Consider the following 18,296-nt stretch of genomic DNA (forward strand, 5'->3'; position numbering starts at 1 on the left):
ACACAAGGAGTTGATAGAAAGTCTCAGAACCACCGACATAGATGATAACGACATTGCTGTAATATTAAACCTGTACTGGCAACAGGTAACAAAAATCAGAATCAACAACAATATTTCAGAGCCCCTAACTATTCAAAGAGGAGTACGTCAAGGATGTGTATTATCCCCAGCATTATTCAACCTATACACATACATAATATTCAGGAACGTAGAACACCTGCCTGGTCTTAATGTCGGGGGAGTGAATATTAATAATCTCCGCTATGCTGATGATACAGAGCTTATAGCAGAAACTGAACAAGATCTACAAGCCATTGTAGATATAGTCAAAACTGAAAGTGAAAAGTTTGGCCTGCTCATGAATGTGAAAAAAAAACAAAGACAATGCTATTTAGCAAGAGAAAAAACAATGGAAAAATATCAATTGAAATAGATGGAAAGATCATAGAGCAAGTAAAGTCATTCCAATATCTAGGAGCATTATTGACAGAAGATGGAAAATGCGATGCAGAAATCATCAGACGAATTGCATTGGCCAAGAGTAAATTTTCAAAAATGCATTCCCTAATCACATCCCACGACCTATCACTTACCACAAAAACACGTCTGGCAAAATGCTACATTTGGTCAACACTACTTTATGGATGTGAAACATGGTCTCTGACAAAGACACTAGAAAAGAAACTCGAGCATTTGAGATGTGGACCTATAGAAGAATTGCAAGGGTATCCTGGAAGGAAAAGAAAACAAATCATCAAGTACTCCAAACTTTAGGAATAACATGAACAACGATCATTTCAACTATTAGAAAGAGGATAACCCGATATTTCGGCCACATCAGAAGGCACGATTCACTACAGAAGACCATTGCAGAGGGAAAGATAGAAGGCAAGCGTGGTTGAGGACGAAGAAGGACAAGATGGCTTGGAAATGTCGCAGCGTACGTAGGAAGCCCCATAAATCAATGTGCGAAACTCGCAGATGAGAGAGAGAGCTGGAGAACCATGATCTCCAACGTCGTGTCCGACATGGAACATCGGTAAAGGCAAAGGTAAAGTCCCCAGCACATCTCTAATCACTTAAATTCTAGATATTGATAGTCTGTAGCATTGCTGATAAGAAATGACGAAGTACACGATTGTGTCCGTGCCAATGATATTGCGCCGGAATCCGCCCATTGACTGAAAGAGGGGTTCAATTTTCTTCTTTTTCTTTTCTTCTTCTTCTTTCTTTATCTTTCTTCTTCTTCTTCTTCTTCTTCTTCTTCTTCTTCTCTTCTTCTTCTTCTTCTTCTTCTTCTTCTTCTTCTTCTTCTTCTTTCTTCTTCTTCTTCTTCTTATTTCTTCTTCTTCTTCTTTCTATTCTTCCTTTCTTCTTTTTCTCTCTTCTTCTCTTCTTCTTCTTTCTTCTTCTTTTCTTCTTCTTCTTCTTCTTCTTCTTCTTCTTCTTCTTCTTCTTCTTCTTCTTCTTCTTCTTCTTCTTCTTCTTCTTCTTCTTCTTCTTCTTCTTCTTCTTCTTCTTCTTCTTCTTCTTCTTCTTCTTCTTCTTCTTCTTCTTCTTCTTTTCTTCTTCTTCTTCTTCTTCTTCTTTTCTTCTTCTTCTTCTTCTTCTTCTCTTCTTCTTCTTCTTCTTCTTCTTCTTCTTCTTCTTCTTCTTCTTCTTCTTCTTCTTCTTCTTCTTTTCTTCTTCTTCTTCTTCTTCTTCTTCTTCTTCTTTCTTCTTCTTCTTCTTCTTCTTCTTCTTCTTCTTCTTCTTCTTCTTCTTCTTCTTCTTCTTCTTCTTCTTCTTCTTCTTCTTCTTCTTCTTCTTCTTCTTCTTCTTCTTCTTCTTCTTCTTCTTCTTCTTCTTCTTCTTCTTCTTCTTCTTCTTCTTCTTCTTCTTCTTCTTCTTCTTCTTCTTCTTCTTCTTCTTCTTCTTCTTCTTCTTCTTCTTCTTCTTCTTCTTCTTCTTCTTCTTCTTCTTCTTCTTCTTCTTCTTCTACTTCTACTTGTTTGAAAATATATTATTTAAATGACACACTATTAAAAGTGGTATTCATCGATTTAATGTAACATACAATTCAATATTAATAGTTTATATAAATTAAAAACAATCGACACATGGAACATACTGTGAACTGGACATTTTAAAATGTGTTTTTACAGAGTACATGTACAGTATTAGGTACAGGCAAAAGGAAATACTTATCTATTTACACAAAACAGGAACTAATCATTCTTTAAAAAACAATATCCTAAGAAATGTTTACAACCCAAAAAAAAACAAACGATTCATTCCTTCAAAAGAATTATAAAACAAATTGAAACATGGATATATTCCATCCCTCTCAGTAAATAGTAACGCGCAATGATATCAAGTTTACAATACTAATTTGTGACGTCAGCTTATCAAAACGTTAAAGTTCACTAAATTAGAAAATGTCTTTTGCTCAGAGATAACGAAATTGGAATCGATTGAGGGGTAGGATAAACGATTTGTTATACTGTTGCGTTTTGGAATTCGAACTTTATTCTCAATGCGCACTCGCAAGCTCGTGCGACAGTTGGGACAAGTCCGGAATTCCAAACAAGCAAGAGTGTACGAATCGTATATTGTTTGCTTTGGTACTTAGTTTACCCTTCACTCGTCATGGAACATAGACCGTACATCAAAGAATATAATCATTCTCTCGTCTGTGCTGTCTTTTCTTGTTTTCATGTACTTTAGCTATCACAGGATGCTTAGATTATTCATCTCTGTCTCTCTCTCTCTCTCTCTCTCTCTCTCTCTCTCTCTCTCTCTCTCACTCACTCTCTCTCTTTCTCTCTTTCTCTCTTTCTCTAACTCTCCCTCACATAGATACACATACATAAATATATGGTCGGCAGATCAAATCTCTGGTCTACATACGAGCTTTGCGCACCATGTTTTATATAAGTTTAGGCGGATCAAACCTCTGGAAAATCGGATCTTCAGAGGTTTGATTCACCGACCATCGATATATATATATATATATATATATATATATATATATATATATATATATATATATATTCATCCATTGTAATCTAGCAATGTAACAATTTCTGTTCATCCCTGAGTGACATCACAATATAACTATTAAAACTATAAAACTAGAATTTTACATCATATATTTATACGTGCATCGATTAGATATCTATATTCATTATGTTTATAAACTATTATAAATCTGTTTTAACAACAAATATGATAAGCAATCATAAAGACTCAAATATGTCTCATTTTAATGTTATGATCGAAGCTACATTATATTCAAAACAAAATCTCACAATGATACCATATTTATAACCAAATATAAATATAATAGTTGTCATTTAAACTAGCCAATAACTGTAACTTTGAAAAATTCATTTTTACTCAATTAAGTGAACAATTGTTTTAAAATGATAATTTGCAAAGGTGAACATGAAGCATATAAAAAGTAATGTCAGTGAAAATGAAAGCGTTTTCTGTTGTTTTGTGTGGGGGGTTTTCATCGTATATTCACGTGGAAGCCAATTGCATATTTTTTTTTAAAGGAAGACTAATATATAATGATGATGATAATGATGATGATGATGATGATGATGATGATGATGTTGATGATGATGATGATGATGATGATGATGATGATGATGATGATGATGAAGATGATGAAGATGATTGTTTGTTTGTTTGTTTTTAGAGTTGGCAGTTACTCTTTCTACCCTGAAACATGGAACTGGTTTTCCTGGTCGAGTACGATTTGTTTACTCAGTAGTGAATGGAGAGATGATGATTCTGTTTTGATCTGGAGAAAGTTAAATCGACTTGGAAGTGAACTGGTCATCCGTCGACAGTATGTAGTTGATCAATGACAACAAACTTGCTAAAATAATAGGGCATTCAAAAAGTCTAATTCGACATTGTGCAACATTTACTTAATAGGGTCAAATCGCTTCATCCAAACTGAACATTTTGGACTTTATATTCATAGAAACCTCAATTATTTAGCGAAAGAATGGAAGAGAAAAAGAAAAACTGCTCCTCAAGTTGTTATATCATATCTTTTAAGGATGGGTTCAGTACAAATGGATCATATGGGGATTAGTGAGTGAATCATATTTTTGTTAATTTAGTAGTAGACGCATATGTACTATTTATAAAACAATGATTGAACAATGCATCTGCTTGTGATATGTGTGATTGGGGTTTCTTTTGCAGTCACAAAAACACCATTAAATATATAGGCCAACGCGATACTAAGCTGCTAGAAACTGTGGACTGTAAAATGTAAAAAACAAAAATTAATATAACAGCTTCATAAAATATCAAAATACCAAACACGAAACGTGGCTAAATACCCTGCTTCAGTCAATAACAACAACAACAACAAAACCCAAATGAAAACATGCATACATTACTAAAAACATCATATCGATAACTAAATATTTCGTACGTCCTTTCTGTTGAAGAGATTCCAAGATTTTTCTTCAACAGAGAGGACATTTTAAGTATTTTGTTCCTTTTTAAAGCGGTTATATTAATTTTTGTTTATAAAAATGTAGGCATAGGCTATGAAATCAGATGAAATCAAAACCGGGTAAGATGAAAAGAGAATATCATCGTCATTCCTGTTGATCACTGCTATGTTCAGGTATGGCTGCACAGCTATTCCTTTCCTTCACTTCAACGACTTTGTCTTCTGTGAAATCATATTTATTCATGTCGCTATCTCTACCTCTATTTTTGTGTTTGTCAATGGGAACTAAGCACGAATGTGAATCAAGAGCTCTTTGTATACTTTGGACTGGCGCACGACGGACGACAACACCCGCAAGATGGTCGTTGTCACTCTTGTCCGATTCGGTTGAAAATCGAACCGTATGCGAATCCGCAAAACGCACAAGACGATGGTGGTTTGATTTTTTCCTATTCCGCAGAGCTGTTTTCTCGAGCTCTACTTTGTTTTGCTTGTATTGGTGAGCACTCACAGGGGGATAAAATCTTGGAAGAACGTTGTGATACTTGTCGTCCAACATTTTTGCTTTTTCTGAGATGACTGTGAAGTCGGAGACTGCTTTGAAAGGTGCTGCTAATTGTTTGAGTCGAATGCCACCGGTTGATGGTGTTCCAGGGAATATAGAGCTATTGTCATTAGTTTGATGTTCCGTATGTTTGCTAACTACATCCGTTTCCTTGAAAGTCACTTTTGGTAGGTACCCAGTTAAACTCACTCCACCCATTGTGTCAACGGTGTGAGGCCTGCCACTGCCATGGTGAATACTATCATGTGCTTTAAGTAAAGCAGAATCCAAAGACGAACTCACTGAAGTAATATTATTGTTTTGTTCTGTCTGGGTCGTTGGCTTGCTTTCAGATTGAGCATGGATATTCTCTAGAGAAATACTGTTTTCTCTCTTCATTCTGTCTTTGTCGACTGTTTGTTTATGATTATCGACATCATCAATCCCGCTTTTGAGACTCATCACTTCCAACTGCATTCCAGCATCATCCGTGTCTGTGCTATTTCGTTTCTTTTGCGAGGTTTCGATGGCCTTGTTCACGCTGTCCATCAGTCTGTTGATGACATCGGAGGAGTCGAAGCTCTGACGGTCAAGATCGATGGATGTTCGTTCGGTTTTCCAGATACTGTCTCCAAAGAGACGCATCCTGCCATCTGTCAATATCTGCTGGGAATTGCTACGTAGAAAATACTTGGGTATTCCATATGATCGGGCAATTTCCATTGCTTTTCTGGGGTTCAGATATTCGTCATGACTTGCTGAAACTTTCCTGAGGATAGATTGTCAAAAGTCATCAGTTAAAAGCATAGTTCTGTTGGCATTACTTTTTTATGTATTATTAGAAAAGCAGGATATATCTTTCCTTTTTTATCATAAAAAGATTTACAGATGTTTATGACTTTTCTAACGAGAAAAACATGTGAGCGTTTATATGAGCTATTCTATATTCATTTAGGATAAGTTTACTAAACAAAAGCATTCCATGCTAAAATGGAACTCAAACTTTGCTGTCCACTATCTAGATCTAGAATAAAAGCATTACACACATTAATATTTTGGGGGACACAACTTTATAAAATATAAGCTTTTCAAAGATCAATGGAACATTGTAATTTAACTGCGTCGGTAGAAGTGTTTGGGAAAAAAATACTAGACTTTATCCAGGATCGGTAGCTTGATCCATTCTGCGTAAAAGTTGAGTACTCTGACAACTGAGCTATCGGACCTCTAAAGCCATGTTACAAGACATCAACGTCATTATTTTATAAAAATATATCCTCACTATTTCTTACAGTGTGCACATTGAGTTTTGTAACAGAAATAGTGCAATAAACATACTGGTCATAATATGATAAAATTTATTTGAAATGCACAATGTAATATAATAACGTTCGTCTTTTAAAATGGTGCTTTCAACATTGTAAAATTTTGTTTCATTTCCTAGGGACAGAATTACCTCATTCCTGTGGCGGTAGTGGCCTTTGGGATTCGTATCCTGACTTTGGAAGGGCGCTCTGACCCTTGAACTATACGCAAGTTCAAGGATGTCGCTGATGATCTGGAAGCTTTGCGTGACCTCAAATTACGTTCTTGAAAACTTGTGTTAGTGGCAAAGGAGATTCTGGAATTTGAAAGGTAAAAATTATACCTGTTTGTAAAAATGTCAGATCTATGCCAATTAAGGCAATGACAGTGGAGTCGACATAAAGAACCATCTGTTATCATCAACACGTTGTGAGCTGTAATCTACTAACAACTGAATTCCTCGAGAATGAAGGAGAGTGAAAAAAAAAAAAAAAAGAGAGAGAGAGAGAGAGAGAGAGAGAGAGAGAGAGAGAGAGAGAGAGAGAGAGAGAGAGAGAAGGGTTCGAGCCTTGTACGGCGCATAGTTGAGTCCTTGGAAAAGACTCTTTACTCACATTCTCTCACCGTACTCAGGTGTAAAATGAGTTCCTGGCCACTATTAGCGGTTTCTGTCGGAAAAAAAATATTATCGCCTAACAGGCGCCATGTCTCGTTCTTCATATTACTTGTTGCTGTTGTTCAGGGACCCTTTGTAAAACGCTTTGAGCTCTTTTAGTGGATATTGCGCTATATAAAATCTCAATTTTTGTTTGGAATGTTTAAAATCCCTCATAGTCAATACATTACCTCATGTCACTTGCACTAGGCCCACCATTTCGTACCCTCTCTCCCTTCATGCTGGACATCACAGCTGATGGTGGGGGCCGCTGTACGCTGTTGGGTCTGCTTAACCTTGACCCCGTGGCTGACGGAAGTTGTAGCATCGGCTGACCCGTGGGTGTGTCATTATAGGATCGTGCAAGAACGGAGGCTGACATAGCAGCGACTGTAATGGGGGGAGGGGTCAGTTGAGTGCAGGTCTTTACTGACCCTTGATTGATTTTGGGTAGCGTGGTCGTCGTCGTGGTGAAGGTTGGCCCTCAAGCTCTAGCATGGTAAATAAAAAGACGTTATTATATATTATTATTTATTTCATAAAATAATAATTATGTTTGATTGAAAGGAGATTGAGGTTTCTTCTTGAGCTTTTATATAGCGGAATATAGCGTTTTACAAGAGGACCCTGGCTAACATCAACACTTAACATGTAGGACGAGACATGACACCTGTAAGGCGATATTACATTTTTTTTTTTTACGAACAGAGACAACGCTCTTAACGGGCAGACTCATTTTACACCTGAGTACGGTAAGATAATGTAAGTAATGAGCCATTTCCTAGGACTCAACTATGCGCCGAGAGAGGTTCGAACCTAGGAGCTTCCGATCCGAAAGCGAGTGTCATACCGTAAGACCACATAGTCTTCTCATACAACAAGAATTGGTTTAATACACATAATTCATTATTGAAAATGTTACATTGAGATAAAAAGCAATATCGGTGCTATAATTACTGTCAGGATGGGAAACGAGATGCATTAATACATAACACTTTATAGATAGTGTAAAAGTCACTAGAGCTTCCTCGACGTCTTTGAAACTAGAGCTTTTATATAGCGCAATATCCACTCAATGTGCTCAAAGCGCTTTACAAAGGGTCCCTGACCAACAGCAAATCACAACATGGAGAACGAAACATGACGCCTGTTAGGCATATTACACTTTTTTCCGACACAGACAACGCTGTTGACAGCCAAGTACTCATGAGAGTAGAATTATGAGTGAAGAGCCTTTTCCAAGGATTCGACTATGCACCGAGCAAAGCTCGAAACCAGGACCTTCCGACCCGAAAGCGAGTGTCATACCATAAGACCACCCAGTCTTCTCATACAACAAGGTTTAAAACACATAATTCGTTTTTGAAAATGTTACATTTAGATAAAACGCAGTGTCACGGCTGTAATTACTACATTAAGAAATTAAGGAGCAGGTACCGGTGCAAGATAAGGATCTGAACAAGTGTGTATGAAATGTACCAGAGAAAGAAAGAAAAATACAAGAAAATAACCAGCCCAAAAGATTAGTCGACCTCGACTGGGGATCGAACTTCAGACATTTTGATTACCAGTCAGATGAACTACATGTAGCCCTACTAGTAGCGCGTTTGACCGGTAATCATAAGGTCTGAGTTTCAATCCCCAGTCGACGTAGACTGATTTTCGGGATGTGTTTTTTTTCTTATATTTTTCTTTCTTGCTCTGTCTGGCACCTTTCATACACACGTGTTCAGGTCTTTATTTTGAGGTAATTACTGTTAGATTGTGAAATGAGATGTATGAATACATAACACATTATAGATAGTGTAAAATCACGTCCTTCATTTTTGGGGATAAAAAACAATATTCATCGATTCCCAGGATATTTTGAATACTTAAATATTCCAACACACTCTCTAATCCTACCTTTCATGTAGCACTTCGTTAAATTCCATCAAGAAAAAGTTGTGACTATTAGCCTAGTGTCGTGTTCCACACGTAAAATCATAATTGAAACAATCTTTTGCCCTTACATAGTCAGGCGTCTGCCTGGCCATTATAATACTCCATATCTAATGATTTCATGAACATAATATATCACGTGATTTATATTTTTGATTCCAGAGTGTCATTAAATGAAACGGCATGAAAAATTATAATATGACAATTCTCTAAGTTAATGAGTTTGCTCACTGTCAACATATAAAATAAACCAACTGTAATTATTAAATAAACACACAACAGTAATGAGAATCCTTTCCCATAATATTATAATGAGAGCAAAACCAATATTATTCTAATAGAATCATTATCTAACGAACAAAGAAAATCAGATCTAATGCCTATGTGGCTAGTTCACGCTTGAATGGTTTCGTTTGGCTTTGCAGTCACCAAGAGGCGGTTTAAAAGATTATAAAACAGGGCAGCGGATAGCAAAGCGACGTATATATACGGCGGGTGTGCTAAGAGATTATTGCTCCACTGCAGGGGATTAACCAGTTAAATGCCATATTCTGGAGAGAAAAAAAACGGGTATTTAAAAATTTGGCCAGAAAACACGTCTTAATAATAATAATAATAATAATAATAATAATAATAATAATAATAATAATAATAATGATCGATGACGAACCATAATAATAATAATAATAATAATCGTAATAATAATAATAATAATAATAATAATAATAATAATAACAATAACAATAATAATAATAATAATATAATAATAATAATAATAATAATATAATAATAATAATAATAATAATAATAATAATAATAATAATATACTCTTATAGAGCGCACGGTATCCTCAACAATGATGCTTTTGGTGCTTTACTCGTACATCAAAACAAAACAATATAGAAAGTACATGACATCAAAAAAGAATTATTTTCACAATTTCTTGAACACAGGCAATGGATTGGATTCCCGGATGCTCTGTGGAATGATGTTCCATACAGACGTACCAAATTGAGAGAAAAGGACAAGGTTCCCGCCTTTGTACGAATGCGTGGGATAGCCGAAGGGGCGGTGTCATTGGAGGACCCCAAAGTCGGGTTTTTTCTTTAGGAGTGTGCAGCTATGTGGTCTAGTTGTATGACACTGGCTTTCGGATCGGAAGGTCCTGGGTTCGAGCCTCGCGCTCGGCGCATAGTTGAGTCCTTGGAAAAGGCTTTTTACTCACATTCTCTCACCGTACTCAGGTGTATAATTAGTACCTGGCCGTTAACAGCGTTGTCTTTGTCCGACAAATTGTAATATCGCCTAACAGGCGTCATGTCTCGTCCTACATGTTAAATGTTGCTGTTGACCAGGGACCCCTTGTAAAGCGCTTTGAGCACATTTAGTTGATATTGCGCTATATAAAGCTCAATTTTAAGCTCAATATTTTTTATTCTGTGAGGTAGGTCAGTGTTTTCCAGACAACGATAAACTAGGACACATGCTTTGAATTTTACCTTTTTCTCTTCCAAATATCGATCGATTTAAATGAATCTCATTTTGATAATAGCTCTCAAACCTGGGACTTCGCGATGTATTCCTTAGTCTCAGGTTTAAGAGATTTTGCCAAGATAAGAGTCATCTAAATCGTTTGGCGATATTACACTTTTTTCGGACAGAGACAACGCTGTTAACGGTTTAGTATTCATTTTACGCCTGAGTACGATGAGAGATTGTGAGTCAAGAGCCTTTTTCAAGCATTCCACAATGCGCCGAGCGAGGCACGAACCCAGGTCCTGCCGATACGAAAGCGAGTGACGGACGAGTTTTCTGGCCAAATTTTTAATTACGTGTCTTTCCAGACTACGACAGTCAACTGGTCAAAACAATACGGGACAATACTGCCATACTCTGGAAAAACCCATATTTAGAGACTTGGCCAGAAAACTCTTCCCTCAAATATCGATCGATTTAAATAACCCTCGTCTTAGCGAAAAACTTTCAAACTTGGGACTTCGCTATTTGAGTTAAAAGGCATGTGGGGAAAAATCATTAATGCATCAACTTGAACTTTTATTTTTGTATAAGATTCTGTGTTCCGATAATATCCATGCATCTATTTGCTCTTTTCTTTTGATTGTTTTCACTTTTATGTATTTATATTTGCAAAAATATCAGGGTATTTTGACCTATGTAACGTAACGCTCATTGATTATGATATGATGTGATAATAAAAGTTAATAATTGGAGATGAAATAACATTATTTGAATCTCCATCTTTGTTATCTTCATCATCATCATCATCATCATCATCATCATCATCATCATCATCATTATCATCATCAACATCATCAACATCATCGACATCATCATCATCATCATCATCATCATCATCATCATCATCATCATCATCATCAGCATCATCATCTTCAACACCATTATCATCAACATCATCATCATCATCATCATCATCATCATCATCATCATCATCATCATCATCATCATCATCATCATCATCATCATCATCTTCATTACAACGACATCGTCATTATCACCACCACCATGATCATAATTACCAATATGATCATCAAACTCACCAATATTATTTTTACCGACTCTTGGCCATGATACGTTTTTCATTCTGGCAAACATACTTGATAGGTTATTGAAATTGCCTTAATCGCTAATCAGCTCATAATCATATTCTCACCACACCATGGTACCAGCTGTCTGAACTCCGGCCAACACTATAACGGCTAAATGGTCACAAACCTTCACACTCCATTTCAAACACCGCTACCAGTGCCGCTACTTTGATAAGTACCAAATACCCTCGTTTGTTGACAAGACTAAGTAAATACCATTTTTTGGGTGCAGCTTTTAGGTATAAAACTCGCATTCGGACCGAAAATCCCCAGGGTCAATTCTTGCTCTCATTAACCTTCTCCTTACCAACTACATGAAAATCGTCATATTTGTTACGATACAATGAAAAAAAATTGAGCTTTTATATAGCGCAATATCCACTGAATGTGCTCAAAGCGCTTTACAATGAACATTAATTATTCAGATTTTTATTTTGTACATCAAAGAAATTGGAAGGAAAATCTTTGTTTAGTTTATGAAAACATAATGTTGTTTTGTAGAACAAAATTATGTTTGGCAAGCTTTTAGGTTTGAGTTTAAAAAATCAATGTTAGTGTTTGGTATGTATGACATTTTGGGGGATAATACTGAAAAGGGCTGGTAAGGAGAGAGTTAAACCTTCGTACTCCATTTCAATCAGAGCTACCAGAGCCGCTACTTTGATAAGTGCACAGCGATGTCTTTTGTCGACAAGACGAAGTAAGTAACAATAGGGAATGATACTTGTTCCAATCTCCTTGGAAATATGAAACCAGTCATCATCTAGAGGACTGGATACATACACTGTGCAACTGATCTTTTGCTTTCAGAGTGATGGCATCTTATTTTCTAGCCTAAAGTATATGAACTGGTCGTCAATAACGGTAATCCATCCTCGCTCTTCTACCTCCAGTAATCATAAAAATCTGCCTTGTGCGGCTATGTGGTTTTTTGTTATGATACTCGCTTTCGTATCGGAAGGACCTGGGTTCGAGCCTCCCTCGGCGCATAGTGGTAAAGGCTTTTTACTCACATTCTCTCATCGTACTCAGGTGTAAAATGAATACTTGGCCGTTAACGGCGTTGTGTCTGTCCGAAAAAAATGTAATATCGCCTATCAGGCGCCATGTCCGGTCTTACATGTTAAATGTTTCTGTTGGCCAGGGAACCCTTGTAAAGCGTTTTGAGCACGTTTAGTCGATATTGCTCTATATAAAAGCTCAATTTCTTAATAAGAATCTGCCTATATATTCTGCTACTAAAATAGTTATGTCACCTTAATGATTCAATATGTAACCGCTATTCATTGCTCTTGCATTGTCTGGAGGACTGGAGGAGTTTTGAACCGAAGAGGGGAAAATTTGACTTCATGGCTTTTACTTCCAATGGGGTAGCGTGGCTCAGCACTACGGTCTTTGCTTCGTACCCGAAAGGTACCGAGTTCGATCAATCACTCGCCGCTGCGCTGTGTGGCCTTGAGCAAGTCACCTCGACTTAGCTCAATTTGCGGAGCTGCCCTGCGGATGACGCATGAGTTATTTACATTACTTATTTACAAAACCGCCAGAAAGAATGGCATGCTTGTCACCTATTTATACTAGCAAATGTATATGGCCTATCTCAATTTATCAAATTAATATATAAAGTGTTGCTATTTGTTTTTGGTTGTATAATTTTACATTTTTTGTGCATTTGCATATTATACTATATCTATATGTATACATTGTCGCCATAGATTCTCAACTTTGTGTTTATACATTTTCATGCATGCCACGTCTGTAAACGAATTTCCATTTTTTTATGAATAAAGTATATTTTATCTTATCTTATAGTTCATCCATGGCTACCCATAGCAAAGTGAACATTGGAACCTGAGTCAAGGTCGGGTCTTCCCTTGGAATAGACCAAAGAGACAAATTTGCCCTATGGGATGAATAAAGGGAATGTAATGTTAAACACTTATTCAACGAAGGGGGGGGGGGGGGGTGAAGGATTCCCCCTTTTCTGAAAGCTTTCTGCTTTATTCTACATGCATTTTCTGTCACTTAAGTATTGAATTTAAGTAAAAACCAGGTATAAAATAAACACCTGGCAGTTAACAGCGTTTTCTCTTTCGGAAAAAAAGTGTATTATCGTCTAACAGGAGTCATGTTACGCCTTGGTGTTTTTATCAGGAACCCTTTGTAAAGCGCTTTGAGCACGTTTAGTGGATATTGCTCTATATAAAAGCTCAAGTAGGAGATAAATTAAAAAATAATGATGATGATGATGATGATGATAATAGTAATAATAATAATAATAATAATAATAATAATAATAATAATAATAATAATATTGACAATAATAATAATAATGATGATGATAATAATAATAATATTAATGATAAAAATAATACTGATAATAATAATGATTGTAGTGATAAGGGCGAACAATGATTATGACAATGATAGTAATAGTAATCATCACTTTAATCATCGTCTTCTTCATTATAATTATTAAGAGTATACACGAGTAAAACAAAAAGAAATCCTGCTTGGTTTAATTCCTTAATTATTTACGTATGGTCGTAAACTTTAAAAAGATGCATTCCGCCTCGTTACAAGTGTACATAAACCATTAAAAAATATAAATTAAACGACATTTTCATGCATATTTTTCTGCCAAGAAAAATAGTGACATCTCAAGTGACATTTTCCAATTGGGTGGTTCAATCTAAGAGATGCAACTGGGGAAATCTTGATTGTTTAACTGTTCATCACGAGTTATATCCCCTGAAAGTCCATAGTTTGAACATTGTTGATGATAGCCATTCAAATCATTAATGGTTATGAAAATAAACATTGAAATAGTCCTGTTGCGCCATTGGGCCCATTAAGTCAAGGTTTATCCCGGTTTCTGTACCATGAACCGTACAATCGCAATTTAATTTTTTGTAAAGTTAAAAAGCACGACTTCTCCTTATCATCTAGAGCTTCAAATTTTAAAAAGGGAATATGTTTACCATTGGCAATGTCCTTACTTGTTCCCAACAAAGTAAAAATCAATAAACAAAACATTAAAAAAAACACCAAAAAAACCCAAAAAAAACATGAGATTTTATATAGCGCATACCCACAAAACGTTCTCAAAGCGCTTTACAAAGGGTTCCTAACCAACGCGTAACATGTATTACGAGACATGACGCCTGTTAGGCGATAATACCATTTTTAGCCAGCCATTTTTAAGAGTGATTCTTTAACATGTATTAATCACACTATCTCATAGTTATTTTGTGTTGGTATGTTATATCATGTGGCTGACGTTGTTAGTTTTTTAAAAAAATCTAAACGCATAGCAATTATTTTGATTTTCCATGTGATTGAGTTAAAGGTCACAACACAACATGTGCTCAAAATGACCTGCATAATTAAAGAGAAATTTCACAGTTTTCACAATATCCAACATCACAATAGGACATTTTGTTGAATTTGACCTATGGGTGTGTTTATAAATTTCATAACCAAAATACAGCGTATTCACATTTATCAACAAACATCCAATCGTTGGACAGCAACAAATCATGGTGATTGATGACTCAGTTGGACGAAAACCTGAATATAAGAACCGCTCCTATTAGCTATTTTAATAAATACAATATCAAGTTATAAGGTTACCCCAATAAAATACCATCTTGAGATGATTGGTCACAAAATGCTAAACTTGTAACAGGAAACTTGAAAAAGTGTGTGTAAAACAGAAAGAAAATTACAAGAAAAAAAAATGTTCCAAAAAGTCACCCTGCCCTGACCGGGGATCGAATCTCAGACCTGATTTTTTGGGGGGGATGGGTTGCATGTTTATTCCTGCTTTGTCTGATACTGTTTCATGCACACCTTTCCAGATCTTCATCTTACACCGGTGCATGCTCCCTAATTTGTTAAATGAACCAGTAAACAGCCAAACTATGTAAAAAAAAATAGTTTAAAAACTAAGTAGCATCAGAGCCTTTAGACCCTTAGAGCCGGGGTTTATCCCGGTTTCTATTGCGTGAAACGGACAATAGCTATTGCTTGCTACCCTTTGGATAGGAGCTAGTCTATCGCAAAGTACTTCCGCCAAATCTAACATACCCAGCTACCCAATCACTACTGGGTGGACATTGGGGTCAGAAAAAAATCCTTTACTACACCCGGGATCGATCTCAGTCCCTTTACGTGTGAAGCAAGTGCTCTACCAACTGAGCTATCGGTAAACAAAAAAGCAAAAAAAACAAGTCGTATTTAAGAATTTGGCCAAAAAACGTTTCCTTCAAATATCGATCGTTTTAACTGACCCTCATCTTGGCAAAAACTCTCAAACATGGGAAATCCCAGGTTTGAGAGTTTTGCCAAGATAAGGGTCATTAAAGCAATCAATATTTAAAGGATGAGTTTTGTGGCCAATTATTTTAAATATGAGTTTTCCCAGAATTTGGCTGTTAACTGGATAATAGGGAACATAAACTTGCACTTTTATTTTACTGTGTCCTTGATGATTATCATCAGGCTTTGATGACAATGGATCAAATTCGTGGGCGGATGCAACATAGCATAAGAATATAACCCCATTCAATGATAGAGTAGAAACACATACATATGGGGGAAATAAAACGTTAAAATTATAGCCTAATCACTCCACATGCCATCAATTATGTACTCGTTAACTGCCGTCCTCTGGAAAAACGCGCATTTAAAAATTTGGCCAGAAAACGTCCTGCATTCAAATATCGATCGATTGAAATGATTCTCATCTTGGCAACATCTCTCAGACAAGGGACCTTGCGATGTCTTGATTAAAGTCCCAGGTTTTAGAGTTTTTGCCAAAGTGAGAGTCATTTAAATCGAGTTTTCTGGCAAATTTTTTAATAACGTGTTATTCTCAGAGTTCGGCGATTAACTGGTTAAAGGAAAGGGGGTGGGGGTGGGGGAGAGGGGGTTGTTAGTGTAATTAGATTTCATTATACTGATTATTATTCTATGGGATCGTGTCACGTGATTTCACAGAGCAAAAGCGTTTGTGTCATGATTTTTCTCCTTAAATCTTTTTTTTTTTTACCAAACTGGGAGACAAATCATAAAATACCACTGAAAGAGACTTTAATTCAATTCCCGAATGTTGCACATCAAACGTTCAAAGGAATTGTCGTGAATGTTGAATGAACGATTAAAAAGTGTAGATAATTGAATAACCTTGTGCTTAAAGTGTCATTGACTCATGGGTATGTTGAAAAAAATGCAGGTTAAAATTTGGATTAGGCTATAGAGCAGTAAAGTTAGGTGCCCCAAACGTAAACAATAACAAGTTGCTAGTGATTTCCGTTAGGGACCGGAATAATTTACGCACAATATAGGTCTCCCAATTTTGTAGTTTGAGTTGTAGGCAATACACTTTCAGTATTGAAAATATGTTTACATAAAATCTAACAGTTGCAGAAATAATAATATAAGGCTAAATTATTATGAAAATCAGGCTCCGAATAATTCTCGTTTTGTTCACACCAGCGCAATAATTTGCTCTGGTCTAAAAATAGATAGACTGTAACTTTTGATAAATTTTAGAAAATTTTACCTTTTGTTCCATAAAATATCCATATCTAGACATTATTTGATGCATGATCGAGTATTTATGAATATGTGTTTCTTTTGCCACCTAACAGCCAAATTTTAAAGGTTATTTTTTTTCTATTATTTACATTGGAACGTGAGCTGTCAAGACAGGAACATGTGGTTTGCCACGTGCTTCTCGACCTTTGTTTACGTTTGGGGCACCTAACTTTACTGCTCTATATATAAAGTATACAAAAAACAAAATTGTAGTATCGTATTGAGATTAGGGGACTTAGATTATGATTATCATGAAAATAATTATCGGTGAGTGAATTGAGGTGCCTACACATCCTGCTACTAAATTTCAATTTGTAAACGATTCATTGGTTGTTGTACCTCCGGAGGGCTGGTTACAAACTTCCAAGGAGAACTGGAAGAGAGGAGAGAGTGACGTCACGACTTCTGTTGTTTATTCTCATCTGACATTTATTTCTCTACTCACTTCATTTCTTGTTATTATCAATAAAAGTACCTGCTCCACTCAACTTTCTAAATTAATTTTCAATATAAGTTTGTTTTTTTTTAATTGGGCGAAGTTGATAAAGGAGCAATTTATGTTCACTAGACCCGCCTGACACCTCTTTTAAGCTGGGAAATACTAAGAAAGGTGTCATGTTGGTATGGTTATTATACAATTTTACATGGTTGGGGGAGGGGGAAAGAGTGTGTGTGGGGGGGGGGGGGGTAGGTACGTAGCTAATTCGAATACGAGCTCATGTCACGCACGCGAACTCCACAACGTGAATTGATATGAAAGAGTCCTGAATTAAGTCCCATTGCGTGTAGAAGATACTTTTTCGCCCCTCTAAATTGACTGTCGTGCTCTAAAAAAAATGACATGAATATGTTTATGTTGTGTATATCGCACGCGTGAAAGAAAGAGAGGAAGAGAGAGAGAGAGAGAGAGAGAGAGAGAGAGAGAGAGAGAGAGAGAGAAATAAGTAGGAGTGAAATATCGGTTCAATGTCAACATATAACGTTATAACAAGTGTAACTAAATGACAATTTGCCATATTTATGGACAATAAAGATCTATTATTATTATTATTATTATTATTATTATTATTATTATTATTATTATTATTATTATTATTATTATTATTATTATTATTATTAATATGACGGCAGATATGATATAGTGAATGCCGTATGCTGTAA

The 18,296-nt window shown here is 36.0% G+C and overlaps 1 protein-coding gene across 1 annotated transcript; it reads right to left on the reverse strand.

Annotated features, from left to right (window-relative positions):
- Positions 1-3,526: 3,526 nt before the first annotated feature.
- Positions 3,527-9,266, reverse strand: LOC144972000 (uncharacterized). Its single transcript, XM_078913081.1, has 4 exons — positions 8,872-9,266; positions 7,158-7,457; positions 6,463-6,627; positions 3,527-5,775 (listed from the first exon to the last, which is right to left on the reverse strand). Exons 2-4 carry the CDS (start codon positions 7,346-7,348, stop codon positions 4,608-4,610), a joined length of 1,524 nt encoding a protein of 507 aa, XP_078769207.1. The 5' UTR covers positions 7,349-7,457; positions 8,872-9,266; the 3' UTR covers positions 3,527-4,607.
- Between the last annotated feature and the right edge of the window lie 9,030 nt (positions 9,267-18,296).

This window comes from Berghia stephanieae, chromosome 4 (genome assembly GCF_034508935.2).
Source record: "Berghia stephanieae isolate SIO BIC M18660-M18661 chromosome 4, UCSD_Bste_1.3, whole genome shotgun sequence".
NCBI lineage: Eukaryota > Metazoa > Mollusca > Gastropoda > Nudibranchia > Aeolidiidae > Berghia > Berghia stephanieae.

Excerpts from the sequence above, each read along its gene's own strand:
- LOC144972000 (XM_078913081.1), bottom strand. The coding sequence starts at position 7,348 with ATGTCAGCCTCCGTTCTTGCACGATCCTATAATGACACACCCACGGGT. Across the intron at positions 6,628-7,157 it reads CCTAGTGCAAGTGACATGAG|AATCTCCTTTGCCACTAACA; the intron begins GTAATGTATTGA and ends TTCAAATTCCAG. Across the intron at positions 5,776-6,462 it reads ACTACCGCCACAGGAATGAG|GAAAGTTTCAGCAAGTCATG; the intron begins GTAATTCTGTCC and ends ATCTATCCTCAG.